The sequence below is a fragment of the Propithecus coquereli genome, unplaced genomic scaffold (genome assembly GCF_000956105.1).
Source record: "Propithecus coquereli isolate 6110/MARCELLA unplaced genomic scaffold, Pcoq_1.0 Scaffold135, whole genome shotgun sequence".
NCBI lineage: Eukaryota > Metazoa > Chordata > Mammalia > Primates > Indriidae > Propithecus > Propithecus coquereli.
The window spans coordinates 1248376-1270955 of record NW_012137747.1 but is presented as its reverse complement, the minus strand read 5'-3'; the positions used below and the strand labels follow the sequence as shown (position 1 = coordinate 1270955).

At 52.5% G+C, this 22580-nt stretch overlaps 1 protein-coding gene across 1 annotated transcript in view; it reads left to right on the top strand.

The window, feature by feature from the left end:
- The window catches only part of PLXNA2 (plexin A2), a 207309-nt gene that overhangs the window by 6586 nt on the left and 178143 nt on the right, over window positions 1-22580 (top strand). Inside the window, exon 2 of the mRNA XM_012638836.1 lies at window positions 19381-20648. Coding sequence (XP_012494290.1) covers window positions 19416-20648 — 1233 coding nt within the window. The 5' untranslated portion in view covers window positions 19381-19415. The remainder of the gene's footprint in view (window positions 1-19380; window positions 20649-22580) is intronic.

Genomic DNA, 22580 nt, shown 5'->3' with positions numbered 1-22580 from the left:
AAGATAAATGTATCATGTTATAAAAGTTTAATTCTGCTTTTCCTTGGCTAAAATTGCTTTCAGGGTGAGAGATAAAAGGCAATGAGTTGCCCTTGGAAAGTTGAACTTGTCTTTCAGAAGGAAGAGGAGGAATCCTAGGGCTCCCAGTGAATAGCTGGTGAATGATCCTCACTCCTCCCGGTGACCCCCCTGCCCCAGACAAACACACCTTCTCTCCAGGCTCTGAGAGGATGGCAGCCTCTGACAGAGGTGCCCCTGGCACTTCCTAGCCCTCTCCCTCCTCCCAGGGCCTCCCTGTAGCCTGAGCTCCTGGTTTGGCATGGAGGGGACAGGAGACAGAGGGAGGAGGGTAAGCTACTGAACATTCCCTCCAACTTCACCTTTCTACTTGGAATTTTGCACTGCGGTTCTTGCCCCTTGCACTGAACCAAGTAGGAAGACACTGAAAGCAGGAATTGGAATTCATTTAAGTTTAGATAAATAGGGATCAATCACCTATACAGTGCCTGCCAAGACTGTAGTAGCTCCCTCTTAGCAGAAAGATGAAAAAGTAATAGATCCTTCCTTCAAGGACTTTACGGTGTGCTAGGGAGAGGGGGAAGAGGATTGCATAAGCCAAGTACCCCCAAATATCTTTAGTAGAAGGCAGAATGGAGTTAGCTGTATACCGGGGGTTCAGAGGAAGTGAGGGCAGGGAGCTCTTCGAAGCATGTACTCTAAGGCAGTGGGAGGTGGAGATTTCCAGGAGAGATGCTGGAGCCCTTCGGTTTCCTATGAAGAATGACTGTCTAATTCTCTCCCTTCCTCTGGCCTCTCAGAACCACCCCTACCTAACCATTTTCCCCCCTCATTCTCCTCTGTGGATTTTAAGCGAAACATTAGCGTTATTTTCTAGTAGTCAACATCCTAGAGCAAGGTCTCTGGGGTGCACATTCCTGAGGGGTTTTCAGGTTGCAGTCTATGTAAATTTCATCCCTCTCTGGTGCTTTCGAAGCTGGCAGTGTAGACGCCAGTGGGGTTCATCAGGATATGCTCACATTTAAGTGTCCAGAATCCTGCAGTTACTCGCCCATTCTTATCTGAATGAAATCATTCAATGGATGGGACCTGAGAGAAAATTCAGATTTTATCTCGACACCTTGGTTGAGCCAGGGGCTGCCTCTGCCGTATGTTTGCTACCCGGAGAAGGATCCACTCTCTTTTAAGGTCCAGGAAGAAGGCAGAGGAGGACTCATGGAGGGAAGTTACAAGGAGGCAGATTTCAACTCAACTGAAAACATTCTCCGAGCCTATGAAGGAAAGTAGTGGTCTCCCTGCGCCTTGGTCCAGGCTGGGGGAGCCCGTCCGAGGTGTTCCAGGGCGATAGGACCCCGCACTGCACGCACAGAACTGGGGGGCAGGCTGGGGCTTCCAGAGGCCTGTGAAACCGTTGAAATCCTATGCTTTCCTAAGAATTAGGTGGGTACGTATATTTATATATTTCTGAAGAGGAGTTTGTGATTACCCTCGCCCCACTGTGAAGAACCACTGGACTCCCGTCCCTGGGGCCTTTCCTGTCCTTAGTTTCTGCCTCTGCTCTGGGGCTGGAACCCCAGTGCCTCCCACGAGTCCCAAAGTGGTGGACGACACACTCTCAGAGTGAACAGGAGCACTCCAGGGACAGCTCGGCGTGTCAGGGGCGCCCACAGATAGCGATTGCTCTGTGACTAGGACAGGTCTTCTAACGTCTCTGAGCAGGGCCCAGGGGGGCGCAGGCGGCCAGACAGAGCGCTCCACCCTTCAAGGGAGGAGAGGGTGGAGGTTCAGGAGGAGAGGAAGGGGTGTGTAGAAAAGCTCTGCCTGCCAGGTAAAGGCAGGGGGACCAACCGGCAGACAGAAGTGGCGAGAGGGGATGTTGCCTCTTTGAAGTGGTTTCCTGCTTCAGAAAAGTGAAAGGCCTCGGCTGGGCTGGGTAAATATTACGTTGGCCTCTGACCTCCCACCTCCCCTGACTGCTCCCTCCCCAGCTTCCCATTTTTTTTCTCCCCAGGAACAAAGATACCTGAGGGAGAAGAGGCTGTTTTCCAAACTCCACAGAGGACAGGGCTCTTAGCGAAAGCCCAGCCCAAAGCCGGACAGGAAGACCCAGGCTCCCTCCCTGTCCACAGACAGGAGACCCCTACCCCAGCCCATCCCTGCCCCTCGTAGCTCTGCCAGGTCTCTGCTCCACTGGTGGGCAGTGGCGTTTGCCAGGAGGAGGGCTGTCTCAGGATTTCACAGTCCCCCGACGATACTGACACCCCCACCCTCACCCCATCTGTCTGTGCCTTTCTGACAAGTCCCTGCACTTTCTGTGGAATCAAAACCCCCACGCCACCCCGTTTCCTGCAAGGCAAACACCACCACCCCGAGGTTTATGTATTCAGAAATGAACCAAAATTCTAGTCTGCCACCCGAATCACGTGACCCCTCGGGGCATCAAGCCCTTCAATTTTAAGGGCCCAAGGACTTAGAGAGAATGATCGGAACTGCACGTGGAGCTGGAAGCCACAGCCAGCACCCTCCTGCAGGAGGTCTGGCCCCTGCTAAGATGGTTGAGAACAGATGGTCAGGAAGAGCCTGGTGTCAAAGAATAGGGTCCTAACACACAGGAACAAAGGGCCTCCCTTCGCACTTGGAGCCCTTCCAGCTTCCTAAAGATTTCTCACCTGTTGACCAGCGCTTGCTCTCCATTTGTTCCCTGGTCCCAGGAGGGAGACAAGAAGGAGTCACAAGATAGTCTGGCAGAATTGGCTCCTGCCTCTTTCTCGGGACCTCAGTTTCTCCATCTGTACAATGGGAATGAATGTTTTTCACGACTGCTCAAGAGCCCTAGAGCCAGGCACAGGAAGATGGTGTTAGGGGAGTTGGAAAATGACAAGTGCTGTAAACATGGAAAACCATCCTATGCTTTAGAGCAGGAATATAAAGCCAAGCTAAGGATATTTTTCTCCCCCACCCCCATCTCTCTTTCTCTCTAAATTTGTTTGGAATTTTCTGAGAAAAATGAGATTATACTTAAAGAAAATTTGTGTGCTAAAGTATAAAGGGCTAAAGACTCATTGGAGACTAGAAACTGAGAGGAATGATAATGGTGGCCCTGGCAATGAGGCCACATGCAGGGCCTGTGGTCAGCATTTAGCCAGTGGGATTGGAAGTTGAATTCTGAATTTGCTTCCCTTGGGTTTTTGGTGCCTTCAGCTATGAGCAGAAATGAATGACACTGTCACAGAACTGGTCATAGAGTTGACATTGCTCTGGGAGCCAACCTCCCACGGCAGGGGAAGGGGCAGATCTCACAGGTCTCTGGCTGTCTGGCTGCAAGTGGGCTTGCATCTCCCCTGCAGAGAGAGCTCCTAGGAGCTGGGACGTGGATGGGGCAGATGCAGCACGAAGAGCATCAGCAGGAGCAGTGGCCAGGAGCCCACACTGGACGCTGGGTCTTAAGGGTCAGATCCTTGGCTGGCACTGATCATTGGTGAAAACACAGCAGGAGGTCTGGCGAGAAGCATCAGCTGTCTCCTAGTAGACCAAGAAGCTCCCTGATGACCCTTTCAGCTGGAGCATGAGGTGCCTTGTTCCTTGTTGGAAGTGCAGAGTGTGGAAAGGCGCCTGTCAGAGAAGAGAGCCCCGTGCACTGACAGCACTTTCCAACAGTCCACTGTAGAACACGGGGCGGCGAGATGCCTTGATTTTCTTTTCTAGATATTTTTTTTTTTTTTTTTTTGAGATAGAGTCTCACTCTTTTGCCCGGGTTAGAGTGAGTGCCGTGGCGTCAGCTTAGCTCACAGCAACCTCAAACTCCTGGGCTCAAGCTATCCTCCTGCCTCAGCCTCCCGAGTAGCTGGGACTACAGGCATGCGCCACCATGCCCGGCTAATTTTTCTATATATTTTTAGTTGTCCGATTAATTTCTTTCTATTTTTAGTAGAGACGGGGTCTCACTCTTGCTCAGGCTGGTTTCGAACTCCTGAGCTCAAACAATCCGCCCGCCTCAGCCTCCCAGAGAGCTAGGATTACAGGCGTGAGCCACCGCGCCCGGCCTAGATATTATTTTTAAGGAGAAGTTTGAATCACAAAAGAAATAGATATTCTATGTAGAATGCTAGAAATGTTTCTGAGTATATGATAGGCTCTTTTAACCAAGGCCACATAATGCATGTGAAACCCAAACCCAAAGTGGGCAACCGGATTACCCTCAGCCACACAGCAAGTCAAGTTGTCATTCACTGCTCTCTGGTTGTGAGGACTTTTGTTTGCCCACCCTCACCCAGCACACTCTCTTGATCTGCCCTCTTAGCCACCTTCTCTTTCCAGTCTCCTGTCCCCCAAACCCCATGCCCAGCAACCTCCCCTGTCTCTCTGCCTTGAGTTTCAGCAGACATGCATCTCATGATGAAACAGCATTCCCCCGAGAACTGACCTCTCCTCTTCTCTGCCCATCTGCTGGCCCTTAGCACACACCACGGCCCCTCTGTGGCGCTGGGCAGTGTGGTGTATGAAGCCCCCCTCCCTTAAGTAGCTCCAACCAGCTTTCCTCCATCCACAGCAAGCCTTGCTATTTGCACAGTCAATGGCTCTGGCAAGGCCAAGCCGCCCCTCCCTTCCCGAGAGCCACTGTGGGCACTGTTTGTGTTTCGGTCTCTATAGACTCAGCATTCACAACTTGAAGAGGCTGAGACAATGACCCGAGCAGCTGCCTGCAGACTGTGCTGGCTGGGAGGCGCAGAGAGCTCCCGACTCTCACGAGGCTGCGGGCAGCGAGAGGCCCAGAGGGTCGGGCCAACCAGGGCTTGCACACCATGCACCTGTGAGCTTTCCCAGGCAGCCGTGGCTGACCCAGAGGAATGAGGGGGGACTGGGATCCAGAGGACCTAGGCCACCTGATTAGCATCCGCTGCATAGCCCCAAGCAAAAGCTTCCTTGGCCAAACTTTGCACCAGCTCTGTGGTCCCTGGGGGCCTGGAGGAAAAAGCAGGGCCCTGGCTCATGAGGAAGCAGCCATTTCTGCACTGTGGACAGGAAGGGGCAGCATTTGTCCAGGTAAAGAAAAACAGGAAGCTTCACCAGGTAGAAGAAAGGTACGTTTTGCAGGGAGTTTTAAAGTTGGCGCCACATAATTTCATTTGACTGAGCAAGTGTTTATAGAATATCTATACGCTGAGGATGGCAGGAGGGAGAGAAGTCATTGTCCAGGCCCTTGAAGAGGTTACAATGCGGCAAAGAAGAGAGGGCGTGCACACAAATCGTGGTCATACAAGTGAGATATAAGCATTGCAAGGGGGACAGAAGAGAGTGAGGTTAACCAGTCATCCATCCCTGGAAGGGGCCGTCTAGGGAGGGAATGAGCTCTACATCATTTGGGGAATTCAAGCAGAAGTTGGAAGATGGCCAGGTCTCAAGAAGAGGTTCCTGTGTGGGGCAGAAAGGTATCATGGGTGGCAGTTGACATCCCCACCCACCCCAAGTCCTCTAAGCTTGATTCTCCCTTCTTGCTGCTCCGTAAATGCAGGGTGGATTCAGCGGAGGAAAAGGCTCTGTTGAAAAGTGAAGTTGAGTGTCAGGCGGGTAAAAATGACCTGCAGCTACTGGCCTTAATTCTAAAGTAAGTAAAGTTGGTTCTCACACCTCCAGCCCCACCACTCTCTCCTCAAGCAGGGTGCCAGGAAGGCTAGGCTGGGATTAGCCCCAGTGTCCCCTGGAGCCAGAATTCTCCTAATCATGTTAAAATTAGCACTCCCTCTACAAGCAGGGGCAGACCCCTCTGAACTGAGATTTGGTCAATTCTCTGCTTGCACAGCTCTAACTTCTAATCATTGTCATAAACAGGATGGAAGCAGCTGCTCACTCCAGTCTATTATCAGCTTGGTTGGAGACAGAGAAATTTAAATGACAGTAAGATGCTTAGCAAAGAAACGAAAGTCAGTGTTAAAAATAAAGAAAACAAGACAGCTTGTTTCATCGAAATAGAAGGGTTATTAAACAGCCCTGAATTAATCAGTGATCTGCCACGATCGGGAATTGGAGAATAGCAGGGCCAGGGCTGAGAGCTGGGAGGAGGTGGACGCAGGACAGGAGTCTGAGACAGGTAGGAGCCGCCTGTGCTCTAGGACCAGCTGCAGGGACTGCGGAGCCATGTGCTCTTCAGAGGGGAGCTGGCGCCCGGCTTTCTGCAGGTGGGGAGAGGGGAGACTTTGGCACAGTCCCTCCAGATTAGTGCTCCTGGACTGCAAGCCCCGGGGGCGGTGTCCAGGCCTCAGCCCCTCCCCAGCCCTCCTTCCCACCAGCCAGAATTTGGCAAGAGCCAAATGGCATTCAGTGGATGGCCAGAAGCCCCCAGCCCCAGGCCCCCAGCTTTCACAGGGGCTCCCCAAGAGTTCAACTCTGAGTCCTTAGACTCCACCCCCATTCCCAAGGAGTGGTCACAGGCTATCCCCAGACCAGAGTCTTGCCTGCCTGGAGGCAGAGACTGACCTCTGGAGTAGGTGATCTCTCCTTGGCCGGTATGCAGCGCCAGGCAGCAGGGAAGCAAGGGGACATGGTTAACTCCGGGACCCCCACGTCCGAGTCCCACTTCCACATCTGGTGCCTTAGCCAAAATATTTAACCTCCCATAGACCTAAGTCCTCTCACCTGTGAAACGGCGATGCTGATGGTGCTCCCAACCTCACGGGCTTGTGGGAGGGGTACGTGAATGGGGTGATGTATGTGAGACTCTTAGGGAACTATAAAATCACTGCACAAATGCTAGTTCATGTGACAGTGGGGTCTCTCGGGGACTCAGAAGCAAACATCAGAAGAAAGGCTTTCCAGAGGGGACGGAGAGCGTCTGGGAGGAAAGCAGACTCGCTCACACCTTGGCAGGGGCGTGGAGGGGCGGACGGGAGGGCGGCCGTGCACATCTGCGTGCGCACGTGCATCCATCCGGGTGTGCAGCATGTCGGATCTTGAGTCAATCACTCCAGGAGCATTTTCTTTGCTCTCTGACCTCCACATTCTTTCTCCTCACCCCTCCCTCCCCCTTCCCTCCCGGGCCCTCCTGGCTGTTTACCCTTTTCCAGCCTCCTCTCTCACACCCCATTCATCATCTAGAGCCAGATTCTCACTCAGGGAGCTCTTTTCATCTCCCGCCCCAGGTCCTCCCGTGGGGGCCTGCCATTCCCCTGCCTCCCTGCAGCCCTTGCTTCCCCCTGTCTCGTTCGCTCTGCTCTGGTAATTGTGCCCTTCACCTTCCCACACTGGGGGCTGGGGGATCCTGGGTGCCCGGAGCTCACGGGGCCTCAGGGCCCTCAAAAGTCTGTCTCCCCTGCTCCCTTAGCAAGGGATGATGCCCCCCAGGTGTGTTAGGGTCCTCCAGGCTGAGTGCCTGTGCATCTTGGCACGGACCAGGCCCTTCGGTGGTCGGACCTCTGCCCGGAATCCCAACCGCCCCTCAGTTCTCCCACGCCCCTGTCATCCGGCGCGCAGCACTTCCTTTGCTGGATGTGCACGAGTGTGCACATGCCTGGTACTTAAGAGAGGCTGCCTGACAGCTCGGGATCTTTTCCGCCAGAGCTGGAAATCTCAGACAAAGAGAGAAAAATAATAGAAACTGCAGGTGGGAGGGACAGGGTAGGGACCCAGCCTGCTTAAGAAGCTTCCTCGTGAAAAGGAGTTGGAGCTTTTTGTGGGGAGGCTGGCTGTTGGTTCGGAAAAGCACTGGAGAGAAAGAGAGGCAGGGAAGATAAGGAAGGAAGAAGAACTTCCTCCTGTATACCAGGCAGACCCCATATGGGAAGAGCCCGAAGAATGTGGAGCTCCAGCCTGAGGGAGCTGTGATCTCAGCGTCTCCTCCTCCTCCTCCTCTGGACCAGCCTTCCTCTTTCCTCCTTTCCTCCCTCCTGTCCAGCCAAAATGCCCGGACAACTCAGTAAGAGTGGCACAAGTGGTCCCAATCACCGCAGGGCTGTGAGAGGAGGTGACCCGGACACAGTGGGGCCACTGAGAGAACTGGGGGGAACGGCTACTTGTGACTTCAGGCCCACGTAGGGGAGAAGGTGGGACGAGGAGCACCCTGTTCCTGCCAGAAGGCGGGGTCTCGGGAGATGGATGCTGAGCCACCACATTCTGCTGCACAATGATCACCCCTCACCTGCGCTGAAACAGAGCCCTTGGTATTTGTCACCACCATACAGGGTGGCCGCTGCTGCCAAAGAGACGATGCCCTTGTACGGTGTTTCTTCCAAAACAGAAACAAGAGTAACTGGTGTTTACTTAGCGCAGTAGAGTTGACAAAACAATTTCACATCCATTATCTCATGGATTCTCAGACCACAACCCTGGGAGGTGTCATTTTACAGTGGAGGAAGGTAAGGCTCCAAGAGGTTAAATAACATGTTCAAGGTCACCCAACCAGTAAGTGGTAGAAGAGAGATTGAGCCCAGATCTGTTTCCAAAGACCATGGTCTTTTCTCCGCACGTGCTGCCTGGCAGCATTCACCAGAGTGAGCTTGGCCTCCTTACAGAAGACCCTCTTCTGAAACCTTCCGAGGGGGCTCTCCCCCACCCCGCTCTGCTCTTGATCACTTTATGTTGTCAGTTTGTCATTTTTTTTTAAATTATTATATGCTTCTTACATGACCTATGGTATTTTATGGTTCGTGGCTATGGAGCTCTTGTGCCAACACTCTTCCTTTACACATCTGGATTGTGCGTTCTTCAAAGACAGAGCCACATCCTCCCGCTCTTCCCATCTTTTCCCCACCTCATCCACCTAGCCAAGGACATTTGCCCTTCACCCAGTTGGTTCAAGCATCCTTCCCAAATGGCTCACTTCCTTCTTCACTACCTGCAAAGGCTACGAGAACTCTCGGAGCCAAGTGTCTTAGTTCAAACCATTTCTTAGGGCAGAGTAGCAGGGACAGTGCCAGTTGAGAAAAAGCAAATGAGCACCCTGTACCCCCCTCTGCTGCTCTCCACAGTTCAGAGCGAGAAGAATACTGAGTGAAACTCATCGTGTTAGCCCTGCACGGGATGCCAAGAAACATGAGATATCACTCCTGCCCTCAAAGAGCCTCTAATTCAACGGGGAGAGAGGACGCAGCCACATAAAAAAAGAGAGCCAACGCTGTAATGTAGTGTGTCTGGAATCCATGTGTGCCCAAAACAGCAATTTTTAAATGAGTTTGGAGGAGAGAATGGTGATTGGAGGCAGAGAGGTCCTAGAGGCTTTGTGAGGCTTCAAAGGATGGGCTGGTGTGGACAGGCAAAGAAGAAAGTGGAGACAGAAATTCCAGGGGGAGCATGAAACTGAGCAAGCGGTTTGAGAGACTCAACAAACCAACCCGTTTCTTCGGAGTAGAGTCATCTGGGAGAGGCGAGCAGTGAGGCTGAAGAAAGAGCCAGCTTGGGAAGGACGTGAACTTGGGTGCTTAGTCCTGGGTCAATCTGGGCAACAGCAAGGAGCTCCAGAAGGTGTTTGCACAGGTGAACACCACACTCTGGCCATGTGCCTGGCAAAGCTGGACAAGGGTCTGAGGCACAAGACATGAGGCAGCACAAGGCACACCTCGCAGGATGCCCGTGGCTGGGTCTTAGCTGCCGGAGGCTTTCAGCAGGGTCCGTCTCAGAGAGAGGCCTGGATAGTGACAATGTGCCTGTCCCACAAGCACCACTTTCAGAGAGGCAGCACCCGGCTTCCTGGTGAAAGGGCCACCCTTTTGAACTTTAGGGAGCTCTGGCTTCTGGAGATGGACAGTGTTGAAAAACGTACCTCCATCCAGCACTAATGGCCCCTGACATGGGGATGAAGCGTCAGGGATCGGGAGTGCTCCCTGTCCCTGTCCCTAGAATGCTGTAGTGGCCGTCTCGGTGAGGCCACTGGAGTCAGAAGGGAAGGAAGGTCTGCAAAAGAAAGCAGGAAGTGCTCTCACCTAGAGTCTTCTGGGAGCCATTAAAATTTTACTTTAAGAGGCAAAAGACAGCTTCAGGGGAGAGTAAGCGTGGGTTTTAGGGTTAGCCCAGGGACTGAGAGTTGAGATGAATGCTTTGTTTTGGTTTTTCCTTACCCCCTCCTTCCTTTTTCCTGCCACTGGTGCGAACCGGAGCAGTGTCGTTATGTTTTGAAAACATTATGTTTAATGGCAGGGTAATATGCCATTATGTGGAGTAACCTTAATTTATTTAACCATTTAGTTGGGCCCTTTTAACCCTGCTCTCCTGTCCCATTTCAACCTCAAAGAGCCCCTGGCTCTTTCTTCTGCAGTCAGGACAGGATGAGAAGGCAGAGGAGAAAGTCCCAGGCTCCTTGGAAAGGTCATTTGGATTTCTTTGGAAAGGTGGCTACCAGCTAGCAAACCTCTTGCCGCAAAACACTCAGGGATCCTACCTGGTGCCTGAAAACCACGACCCCTGCCAGTAACCTGCCCCCACCATGCTGCCCCGTTACCAAAAGAAAGGACCAGCTCAGGCTAGACGGGAACCAGACTGTGGAGCTGCAAGTTTTGACCTTTAAAATAAAGCACTTGCCAAGTCTCACTTAACGTTCTAGTGAGTTCTCCCAGACTGGTGATAAGAAGATTTGATTGAAAGATAAATTTGAAAAATCCAGGCAACGAGGAATAATGGGGAAAGCATGGGTCTCGGAAATCTCTGCTTCCTAGCTGGACAATGCTAGTCCAGTTAGCCAGGACTCCTGAGATTGTTTCGTCATCTGTGGAATGGGGGGTAATTCATGCCCACCTTGCAAAATAATCCCACAATTATCAACAGCATATACAGAGCATCTAGCACAGTGTGCCACGGAGCAGGTGGTTAATAAAGAATAGTAATAGTAGCTACTCCTTATTGGTTTTATTACAGGAAACAAATGAGAGATGCCAGTATATGCTACTCGTGGCCCTTAAGATATGAGGTTTCCTAACATGAATTTTGACTTGACTTAGCAAAGCCATAGCCCCACTTTTTATTCCTTTCCCTGCCTTTGGAAGGAGACTGAGAATTCCTCTTCCGGTCCTGTAATCCCATGACGTCCACTAGAAGAGCAACTCCACTACTAAGATGGTTTAAACTGGGTCCTGCTTAGAGTCAGGGGAGCAGTGGCGTGACCTTTCCTGGACCCCCTGAGCGCAGAGGGCAGGCACAGCCCCCCAGGCCTGCTTCTCACAGCCTCAGAGCCCTGCTAACTCGCAGGAATTCCTTCTGACCCAGGGGAGAGGTGGCCACAGCCAGGCAGGGCTCCTTCCTGAGCCTCCCCCAAAGGGGGTTGAAGAGGGCAGAGCCCAAGGAAGGGGGAGCAGAGGACGGGGTGGCAGGGGAGACAGCTGCTTGAAATTGATTGCTCTTGTAGTTTGGTTTATACCACGCGGGGCTCTCAGCTCTGCCCGGGTGGCGACCTTTAGATAATAAAGGGAATTCTGGGAGATTTCTGACAGGCCCGTGACATATGGGACAGGCCTGCAGGGTCAGGCGTGTATCTCCCCGCTCCCGGCCCCGGGGTAATGAATCTTGTTTTGACTTTGCAAAGCCAGCCCAGCCAGTGCCCCAGAAAGGAACAGAGCCACCCCCAGCCCCTCAAATGAGTGCACGTCTTAAAACCCTTCATAATTCAGGGACACAACGCCAAACTTTTATAGCCTGTGCGAGAAGAGGACAAACACTGTATGTTTTGCTAAGGCCCTGGGAGAGCTGGTGCTGTTTCCAGGGCTCTAACAGAGCCCACTGGCAGACCTGGGAAAAAAACAACAGAAAACCCTCCCTGGCATGAAAAGCAGTGGTCCCAGGACAGGGCCTGTGACTGGAGGAGAAGCTGGGGTGGGAGTCGGGGGAGATCTCTCTCTGGGGTCTGGCAAGTGACAGATTCACTCTTCTGGGTAGGAGCAGAAGACAGCAGGAGATGCTAAAAAAAGATGGGACCTGCTCTGCAGGAAAAACAGAAATCAGCAAATCCTAATTCTCATCCCCAACCTGTGAGGGGCAGAGCAGGTGGGTTCTCTGGGCCACTGTTCTCTGCTGCGTGAAAGAAGCAGCATTTGCTGACTCCAGTTCCCACAGAAGTGTTAAGAGCACTACAACTCTAAGTTTCTTGGCCCCAAGACTGTTTACGTGCACCCCCTCCCTGCAAACTTGTGTGTGCAGGTCCATGCACACACCCCTTTTCTTTAAAAGAATAATTCCTGAGCCAAGAAGTTAGAGTACCTTTCTCCTCCCTGCCACGTTAGTTTGCTAGGGGTGGTGTAACAGAGTCACACACACTGGGTGACTTAAACAACACAAATGTATCGTCTCACAGTTCTGAAGGTCGGGAAGTCGGAGGTCAAGGTGTCTGCAGGGTTGGTCCCTTCTGAGGGCTGTGAGGGAAGGATCTGTTCCAGGCCTCTCTCCTTGGCTTGTAGATGGCCATCTTCTCCCTCTGTCTTCACAGGTCCTCCTTTCTATAAGGACACCGGTCATACTGGGTTAGAGCCCACCCTCACGAGCTCATCTTCGTTACTGCTGTCAAGTCCCTGCGTCCAAATACAGTCACGTTCCAAGGGACTGGGGTCTAGGACTTCAACACGGGAGTTTTGAGGGGACACGGTTCAGCCTGTAACCCCTGTCATCTGCCTCTGTCTGCTATCAGAGAGGCGGGAGCCCCTCACTGTTCCACAGTCCTGTGGGATCCAAGGGCGTTTGCCAGAGCAGAGCGCTACCCACAGCTGCCGCCTCCTGGCCCCTCACTGCCTCACCTGGAACGTGGAATCTTCCTCACTACTGACTGGGACTGTTAGACACGCCCCATTTCCACCTCTCACTCCTTGCTTATTGGAGAGCAAATGCAGTTTATCCCACCTGTGAAAGGAATCACATATGTGAAGACTAGTAGGGGGTCCGCCTTCTCATAGTGACAGCAGGTGACTGGGTAGAAATTGTTACCCAAAGTTGTCTTGACACATTCTGGAGGGGCCACAGTATCGTTTCTCAGGGATGGCTGCGAGGGGTACATGTAGACAGGGACCCGTTTTCCTCCTTTCTATCCTCTCACCTTCCTTTTCCCCCACTCTGGGATGAGGTCTAGCCACTTAGCTTCACATAACGGCACGGAGTCTAGGGAAAAAAATGACATTCGATTAATGAAGCAAACGCAGCTGGTATAGAAGTGACATCTAAATTGTTCCTTTGGTCCCGTTATTTTCCGTAGAAAATTCTCCCTCTCCCCGCACCCCTCCCCCTTTTCTCTTTAAATTGCGTGCATAAAATACGCTAATAACAATCTTTGGTGTCTGTGCATGAGTGACAGCTGAAATAAGAAAAAGACTAATCGTACCTCCTGCAGCCCTGTCACATGGAGATTAAATGAGCCGCTCTCCCCACCCCCTCCCTTCCCCCCCCCCCCCCCCCCCCCCTCTCCCCTCTTTCTCTTGGTCTCTTCTCAATGAGAATCATGGGCATTTGAATAATAATATTATAGACGCCATCAGGGTGACAGTGGGGAAAAAAATCAGCTCAAACCCATGATTATTCCTTCAATCTAATAATTATTTAAATACCAGATAACTCCTTTCACTCTAATTGAGGCCTTTCAGCTGTCGGCATTACCCGGGGCTTCTGCGTTCGCCCTCTCGCTCACCTTGCGCTACCCAACGTGCCTGGACTACCTCTGAGGTCCCTGTTAGACGGAATGTTTGCACGTACGACTGCGCGAGGGACATTAAGACAGCTCCTTCAGTGACATTCCACCCACAGGGGACAAGCCGGAGCCTCAGGATCTCCCATTGAGACGTTTTATCCTCTTAGAAATCTTAAACCAGAGGGAGCCCTGTGAGATCACCGAGACCAATCCCCTGCCTCTGGGTAAACTTATTCCTAGACAGCTGTCGGGAAAAGTCAATGTCAGAAAGTTCCAGAATCTCCTTGGCAGGACTCTCCAAGGATCCTCTCTAGATAGGATGTCCCCCTGAACAGTTAACTTCAGTTCTTCTGCTGCAGTTCTCTTTGGGAAAAAGGAGCTTTCCGTGCTTAGGCTAGATCCAACCTGTCTGCGAGGCTGTGGCACAGGAAACTGTAGCCCCCAATTCACAGTGTAGGTGACATCCCTCCACTGTGTGACCTTTGCCTGAGCCTGCCCAGGCCTGGAGGAGGTCAGAGGAAGACTTCCTCTCCGACACAGAAGGGAGCCATTCTGCCATGTCTCTTTCATCCCCTCTGCCCCTTAATCCGAGCCACTTTCAATCTGCTCTGAGCACCACTTCCCTGCCCACGCCCAGCGCCAACCTCACATCTGCCCATCATGGGGCCATCCTCAAAGGCACCTTCTTCCCCCCAACAGTACAGCCTCCAGGCAGAACACAACTGACTCCCAGGACCCTTCCACCTATGAGGGAGGAAGCCCCCCACTTTTTGTCACAAGGTCTGGGTTCTAATTGCAGCCTGTGCCCGACTCATTTTGAGTCACCTTGGACAATATGTTCCCTTTCTATGGACTTTGGCTTCTTCATCTAAAAAAAAAAAATGGTGGCTTGGAGTAATCTTATAATCTCTTGCAGCATTCGCCCTGAATTCCTGCTTTAAAGGCACTACCCGTGAGAAGAGAGAGCTGGGGGCGAGGATGGGCCCCCTCTGCCATGGGACAGGGAGGAGGTTGGGAGAATCCCAAGAGCAGCTGCTAACTCCTCTGACTTCACAGCTCCCATTTTCGTGCTTACCTTTTCTCCCTCATCACCCGTCTCCTTGGGGTCCTGGCTGCGCAAGCACCGGGCAGTGCAGTAGTCTATTGGGCACCATTTCCTGTGCTCTTACGGAAACCGTCAGCACCAGGACAGTGCTAGTAATGGCAGTGCTGGAAGTATGACAGTGTTGGTGACAGTGACAATAGGAATGGCAACAGAGGTGATGGTGGAGCTACAGATGGGTCCCAGGGTGTGAGAGCTACTAACATGAAGTTTGACTCAATTTGGCAAAATCATACCCTGAAGCTAACTTCTCTTCCCACCAGCTCCTTTTGCAATATGAGAGGCCGAGTGAAAGCACAGAGGCACGTGCACCCAGATCTCCTGAAAAGGGCAACGGAATGGGACGCAGGGAGGAGAGAATCCTCCTTTGAGCCAAACTGGAAATGCTCGATTGTCATTTCCTCCCTGCCTTCCCACTGACGCCCGCAGCAGCTGATCAGGAAAGTATCAGATGCCTTCACTGGCTGTCACCAACACCTGCCTCCTGAATCTTGATCCAGGAGGTGGTGTAATCGGGCCCTCCAAATAAATTATTTAGTGGCACTTGCTTCCCACAGAGGCAAGCATGGCCTCTCCTTGGCACCAGGAATGCTCCGGGTAAGATGTCCTGGGAGGCTCTGCCGTTGAGGTGAGAGTCCCGGGGCAGGATGCCCTAGTTTGAGAATTGGGGTTGGGAAGAAGGAAACCAGCAGGAGAGCAGAGACTTGGGCAAGTTTTGTCTCTTGAGAATGCATGTGACAAGTGACTTTATGAGCTAGACACAGAGATGAGGCAGAAAGAAGGAAGCATCATTATTGAGAGAAAACTCCCGAGGTTGATGGACACTGGCAGAACACTGGGGTTAGGAGGAAATGCTAGGTGTACAAAGTCCAATCCATGTGTTTACTGGCTTCCACCAAATTGAGAGTGGGAAACTCATTCTAAGACAGATCGTGGGATGGATGGAGGTGAGGAGCTGGAAATAGTGACAAATAAATTGCTAACACTAAAGGTTAATGTATCTTGAAGAGTTAAAATGGATCAGGAACTATTCTAAGTGCTTTACATATATGAATGGATTTCATCATAGTAATCCTATGTGGTAGATACCAGTACGAAACCCATTTTACACGGATCGTGAGATAGTATCATAGAACAGCAAAGTACCTTGACCGAGCGTGCACAGCTATAGGCTCTGTATCCAAGCACCCAAGTTCAGAGCTCATGCATTTGACCACTGCACCACACTGCCTCCCATGAGAGGCACCAAGGTGGGTCCCTTCCCCCTCACTCTGAATGGGGATAGGAGGTCTGATCCTTGCCCACTGGGCCCTGCTTTGGAGCAGCTGCTTGGTAATATCAATGCTGGCGTTGCAGTCAGTTGTCGTTATGAAGGCCACACTCCCGAGGTGGGATGCAAACCTCCCCTCCACCCCTTTCTGCGGGAGACCATGCCTCCTCTTGACTCCAGTGTCCAGTGACAGCTGCTCCCCGTGGGCAGTCCCTGCACACCATGAGACGAATCCTCTTGGCTGGGTACTAGGAGCAGCCTGTCCCGGAGCAGATGTTGCTTGAGGGTGAGAGAAAAAAAGCCCCGCTGTAGTGCTCTGTGGAGAACTCCTGGCCTAATTAGCCTCACCAGGTTGGAGAGAAGGATCTCAGCTGCTATTGGAATCACAGGCTCTAGAAACTGAAGGAACCAAGTCTCAAGGTATAATTTTATCAGAAAGAAGAAATCATGCAGATTGACTAATTCAAAAACCTTCTGTTTTAATATCAAGAAATAGGCTCAGGGAGATGCTAGACCAATCTAAAGTCACATCACAATTCGTGAGTGACACAAGCAGAATTTGAGCCCAGGGCTCCTGAGACCCCTACCCTTCATCCTGCCCTGTGGCCCCATGCCTTCTAGCCAATTTTTCCATTCTTAGTCCAACTCTCAGGATCCTACACTTCCACTGGCTTCCCTGAAGTCTGCAGAGAGACTATGTTGGGACTTGTGCAGTAGTATGACAGAGAAGATCGCCATCGATCTACTTCTTTTCTCCTACCACACGCTTTTGACACTGAGTTCAGTCACTGTGTTAGTGAGGGCTGAGGATCAAAGGTCCACCCACAATGTTCAACACGTGGAAAGGAAGAATATAAGCAAAAAGAGAAGTCAGGAGCTCTGGCGGGATTCCTGAAGCACCGTCTCCTGAGGAGGCTTCAATGATAAAATAACAACTAACATAAGTTAAGCACTTACTGTGTGCCTGCAGCCCTACTAAGAGGTTTCCCTACATTGTCTCATTTACTCTCATGGAAACCTAGGAGACTTGTACTATAGTTATCCACATTCTACTAGAATGGGAGATGAGACTTGGCTTTCCCAAGATTCCAAATTTGTTCCTAAATTCTGCCTCACAGCAAAAGCCGCTCACTATTCAAACTGTGTCTTGGGCGGGGGGATACTGAGCAGGGAGACGAGATGGTTGATCTTCACCTGACACTGTGTCCTTTGATGTTATTTCTGCTGCCATGACCCCCTCCCCTCACCCACAGGCCAAACATGTGTGCATGTATGTTGTGGAAAAGGGAGGAGTATAATGTCCACAAATTCAGTGTGATGGTGTCTCTGACAGCATTTTCTAAAGTGCAAACCCCAAGCACAGTGTGGTGACAGACAGTTCTCCTCCTGCTCCTTGGAGCTCCTCCTGGGAGACGCGGCTCTCCACCTGTGGCCAAGGGAGCCTGGTCCCCAGCGAGAGGGGCGTGCAGAGAATGGCCTCTCACAGTTCCCAGTCCAGCTGGAGAATTTGAGGATTCTGTTATTTCCTTTCCATGGCTCCTCTTCAGGAATTCACGTCCTGCTACCGGCCTCAGGACATAGCTAAAAATAACCTCTGCTTTTCAAACCGAAAGCTCCTCCGTCTGTAGGGAGGCTTTGCCGGTGTGCGCGTGGGGCCGGAAGGGCTGTGTCGGAGTAGCTGAGGTCAGCCTGAGCCTCACGCTGCTGTTGCCTTCCTCTTTCCAAGGAAGCCTGAGGCCCCATGAGTCACCCCAGAACACCCCGGTGGAGTGTGATTAGAGAAGAGGGAGTCAGGTGGGAACTACCCTGGCACCGTGGTGGCTGCTAGGCCCAGGAGAGTTTCTAAAGATATAAAGAAAAAACTAGGGGATTCTTAAAGTGATGTCTGCTCTAATTATAGCACAGTCCAGCCAGCTTGGGGAATACAGAGGGACAGACAGACCTCGCCTAAGCTGCCTTGGAGCAAATTCTCCACCCTTTGCTCTGGTGTTTCCATTCCTGCTGCCTCATGTGCGGAGAGTTCTGTCTGGACTTGCCCGAGAAGGTTGCTGGCAGATCTGTCCAGCTGGAGAAATGATTTCTCTGCAGGACGGCTCGCTGCTTTGCCCTGTCCTGCTGTCCCTCTCCATAAGTCAGGACAGCGCCTGACACTGATGGGGCAGGCCCTGCTCTCTGACCTCCCCCTTTGCCCAGGAGTCTCTACAGGCTCCCCCTGGGACCCCACCTTGCACCTCTGGGCGGCTTCTTTGGAATATGGAAGAGTGAGCACCGAGACCCTGGCAGCGGAAGAGCTTCAGGGCCTGGGAGTCTGGAGAGAGGGCAAGAATAGAGGTGTCAGGGCCGGACAGCGGGGTTTGAGCATGGCCAGCGGAGGCCCAGGGTTGATTTCATGGATGCTGAAACAGTCAGGAGGCCCCAGCAGCGGCTGAAATGGGAGCGCCCCTCACCCTGCTGCCCTTTGCTGTTCTCCGCATTTTCCCAAACCCAGAACTGCCACCTCAGGTGGCTGAAGATGGACTCAGATAGCCAGTCCCCCTTGGCAAGGAGACTGGCTCTCCGTGAGCTCTGCCTGCAGAGGAGCAGAAGTGGAAGCAATTTGCTCAGGACCCGGCCACCTGGCTCACTGAGGGGGTTGAGGGGACGCGGGCACAGCTGGGCATTGCCTGTCAAAGAGACAGTCATTTGCCTGTCCCCCAGGGGCTTTTCAACCTCCCAAATGGCACATGTAGGAACCCAGTCTTATTGGCCACAGCGTAGTTCTCTTTCCTAGCAAGTATTAGCAGCTGAAGATCAGGGGTCCTCCTTCTGGAGGAGAAGGGCAGAGGCAGTGAGGGGTCTCTCACTCAGGGTGAGCAGCTCCTCTCCTCCCTGTGCACCGACAGAGCGTGAGAAATCAAAGAGGCTTAGCAATGTGAGGCCGCGGAAGTCTGAAATTAGGAATTTTATTGCAATATCGGACTCTGGGAGTAGCTGACCTAGAGAGCCGGAGGGAGGGCCTTCCCAACAAGCTTTCAAGACGCAGGAGGGATTTCTACCGGTCTCGGGTAAGAGGCAGGCGAGGAAGGCTGGCTTTAGTGCGGCCATCGGATTGACTGGCTTGGTGAACTTCAATAGTCTTTTAACCTCTCTGAGAGATAAAAACGATGTCTTAAGAGGACAGAAATAGAGATGCTTTATAAAGTTAAAAAAAAATACTTTACAGCGTAAAGGCTGGAGACCAAAATAGATAACAGGATTCCCTGAACATCCCTACGAGGGAGAAAGTATGTTAAAAATAGACACACTGAGACACAGAAGGAAGAGATTCACGGAGCTGAGCAGGGATGGGGACCCTGGATCAAGCATTCCTCTTCCCGCCTCCTGGAACTGATTTTCGGTCTGACCACTCTACCTTGTGTTTTCCAGAACCATGTGCGGGCCGACCTAGGAAGGCGGGGCAGATGAGCTCACAGAGGCGCCGTCTCCTCACCCCCGCCCCTCTCAGGATGGAACAGAGGGGTCCCTGGCCACGGGCCCCCGAGGTTGACAGCTGGTCTGTGGTCCTGCTCTCGGTGGTCTGGGTGCTGCTGGCCCCCGGGGTAGCCGGCATGCCTCAGTTCAGCACTTTCCACTCCGAGAACCGTGATTGGACCTTCAACCACTTGACTGTCCACCGAGGGACTGGGGCCGTCTACGTGGGGGCCATCAACCGGGTCTACAAGCTGACGGGCAACCTGACCATCCAGGTGGCTCATAAGACAGGGCCGGAAGAGGACAACAAGTCCTGTTACCCACCGCTCATCGTGCAGCCCTGCAGCGAGGTGCTCACCCTCACCAACAACGTCAACAAGCTGCTGCTCATCGACTACTCCGAGAATCGCCTGCTGGCCTGCGGGAGCCTCTACCAGGGCGTCTGCAAGCTGCTGCGGCTGGACGACCTCTTCATCCTGGTGGAGCCGTCCCACAAGAAGGAGCACTACCTGTCCAGCGTCAACAAGACGGGCACCATGTACGGCGTGATCGTGCGCTCCGAGGGCGAGGACGGCAAGCTCTTCATCGGCACCGCCGTGGACGGGAAGCAGGATTACTTCCCAACCCTGTCCAGCCGGAAGCTGCCCCGGGACCCCGAGTCCTCAGCCATGCTCGACTATGAGCTACACAGTGACTTTGTCTCCTCGCTCATCAAGATCCCCTCGGACACCCTGGCCCTGGTCTCCCACTTTGACATCTTCTACATCTACGGCTTCGCCAGTGGGGGCTTCGTCTACTTCCTCACCGTCCAGCCCGAGACCCCCGAGGGTGTGGCCATCAACTCCGCGGGAGACCTCTTCTACACCTCACGCATCGTGCGTCTCTGCAAGGATGACCCCAAGTTCCACTCGTACGTGTCCCTGCCGTTCGGCTGCACCCGGGCCGGGGTGGAGTACCGCCTCCTGCAGGCTGCTTACCTGGCCAAGCCCGGGGACTCCCTGGCCCAGGCCTTCAACATCAGCGGCCAGGACGATGTACTCTTCGCCATCTTCTCCAAAGGGCAGAAGCAGTACCACCACCCGCCCGACGACTCTGCCCTGTGTGCCTTCCCCATCCGGGCCATCAACCTGCAGATCAAGGAGCGCCTGCAGTCCTGCTACCAGGGCGAGGGCAACCTGGAGCTCAACTGGCTGCTGGGAAAGGACGTCCAGTGCACCAAGGCGGTAAGGAGGCACTCACCTCTGCTCCTGACCCGTGGTGCGGGTCCCACCTTCCTGTCCATGCCCTGGGGCACACCTGCTCCCAGACACCAAGGCCCTGGAATGAGAGAGGTTTTCGGGCTCATGTTGTCAGGTGGTAACCAATAACACAGGGTCTTACCAACACCAGATGCCTGGGAGGTGTTTGTTGATTCATTAAATCATTCTGAATGTATGTATTGAGTGCCTACATCACACCAGGCGCTACTGTAGGTGCTGCAGGCTTCAGTGGTGAGCCATACAACCGTACCAAGCTCCCTGCCCTCATGGAGCTTATGTATTAGGGAGGCGAGACAAATGAACACATCAAACATGCAGTCTGTCAAATGGTGAGAATTGCTGTAGAGAAAAACATAGCAGGGAAGGGGGAGAGGCAGCACCTGTGAGGCTCGACTCACTGAGAAAGTGGTGTTCGAGCAAAGACAGGACAGGAAGAAGGGGAGCCACGCAGGTGTCTGGGGAAGGCATGCCAGAGAGAGAGCAGCAGGTGCAAAGAATTCAGGGCATGCCTGGAGTGACTGAGGAGCAGCAAGGAGGCCACTGCAGCCAGATCAGAGCATGTGAGAGAAAGCGCAGTAGCACACGAGGTCAGTCAGTGGTAACAGGGACTAGATCTTGTACCTGCAGAGCTGTAGGCCACCGTGACGTCAAGTGAGGCATCAGGTAGGCATTGGATATCTAAGTCAGATGAAAGGAAAAGGAGTTGAGCTTGACTGATAGATTGAAAAGTGGAGGAGAGTAAGGAGTGCGGGCAAAGGCAAAAGTGGAGAAAGGGAGCTCAGGATCCAGACCTGAGGCCAGCAGAGACAAGAAAATCAGTGGCAAGCATCGTCCTGCCAGAGGGTCAGGGTGCTGCCATAGAAGTGTTCACCACAATCCACTCATCCTTCCATTTATCCACCTATCCCTCCACCCATCCCTCTGCCTTCCTTCTCTACCTTCATCCTTTAATCCATCCATCCATCTTCCTTCCCTCTCTCTCCCCCATCCATTCATCCGTTTATCCATCCTCCACCCATTCCACCATCCATCCATCCATTCACCCATCTCTCCCTCTATTCCTCCCTCCCTTCTTCCTCCCTCCCTTAATCCTTCCCTTCATCTCTTTTCTATCCATTATCCATTCATTTACCCAGCCCTCCCTCCGTTTAACAAATAAGCATTGAAGATCTTCTGAGTGCCTGGCACTGCACTAGGCACTGGGAATGCAAACATAAAGAGACATGAGCACTACTTCCACAGAGCATATAATCTAGTGGGGTGGAGGAGAGAGAGAGAGAAACAGCTGACAACACAATGTAGTAGCTAAGAGTCTAAGAGTTTGGGCTTCTGAGACAAAAACCAGGGTTCAAATCTCTGCTTCTTCCTGGCTTCAGAAGCAATGTAACATCTCTGCATTCTCATCTGTGAAATGGGAATCATATTGCCTACCTCTTGGGGTGATCAGATGAGATAACAAATAGAGAGATTAGCCCCATGCTTGGAAATGTTAGGTTTACCATTTTTAGTTAACTGTTGGGGAGTGTGACAAGTGCTAAAACAGCTTTCTGTACACAGTGCTATGGGCTCTGGATCTGCAGCCTGGGGAAAAATCTGAGACCAAGGGGCCCATATGGCTGCTTTCTGAGTCTCCTAAGTTGAGGGCACCTGCCATTGGGACCAAAACCCACTTGTCAAAGCAAGAAGATAGGGCAGGCCTAGGCTGTGCTTCCGTTCCTGTCATCGTCTGCTAGGTGTGTAGGATAGTGGTTAAGACCGTAGGCTTTGAAGTCCAACAGATAGGAATTAAAAATCAGATCTAGGCCGGGCACGGTGGCTCACGCCTGTAATCCTAGCTCTCTGGGAGGCCGAGGCGGGAGGATTGTTTGAGCTCAGGAGTTCGAAACCAGCCTGAGC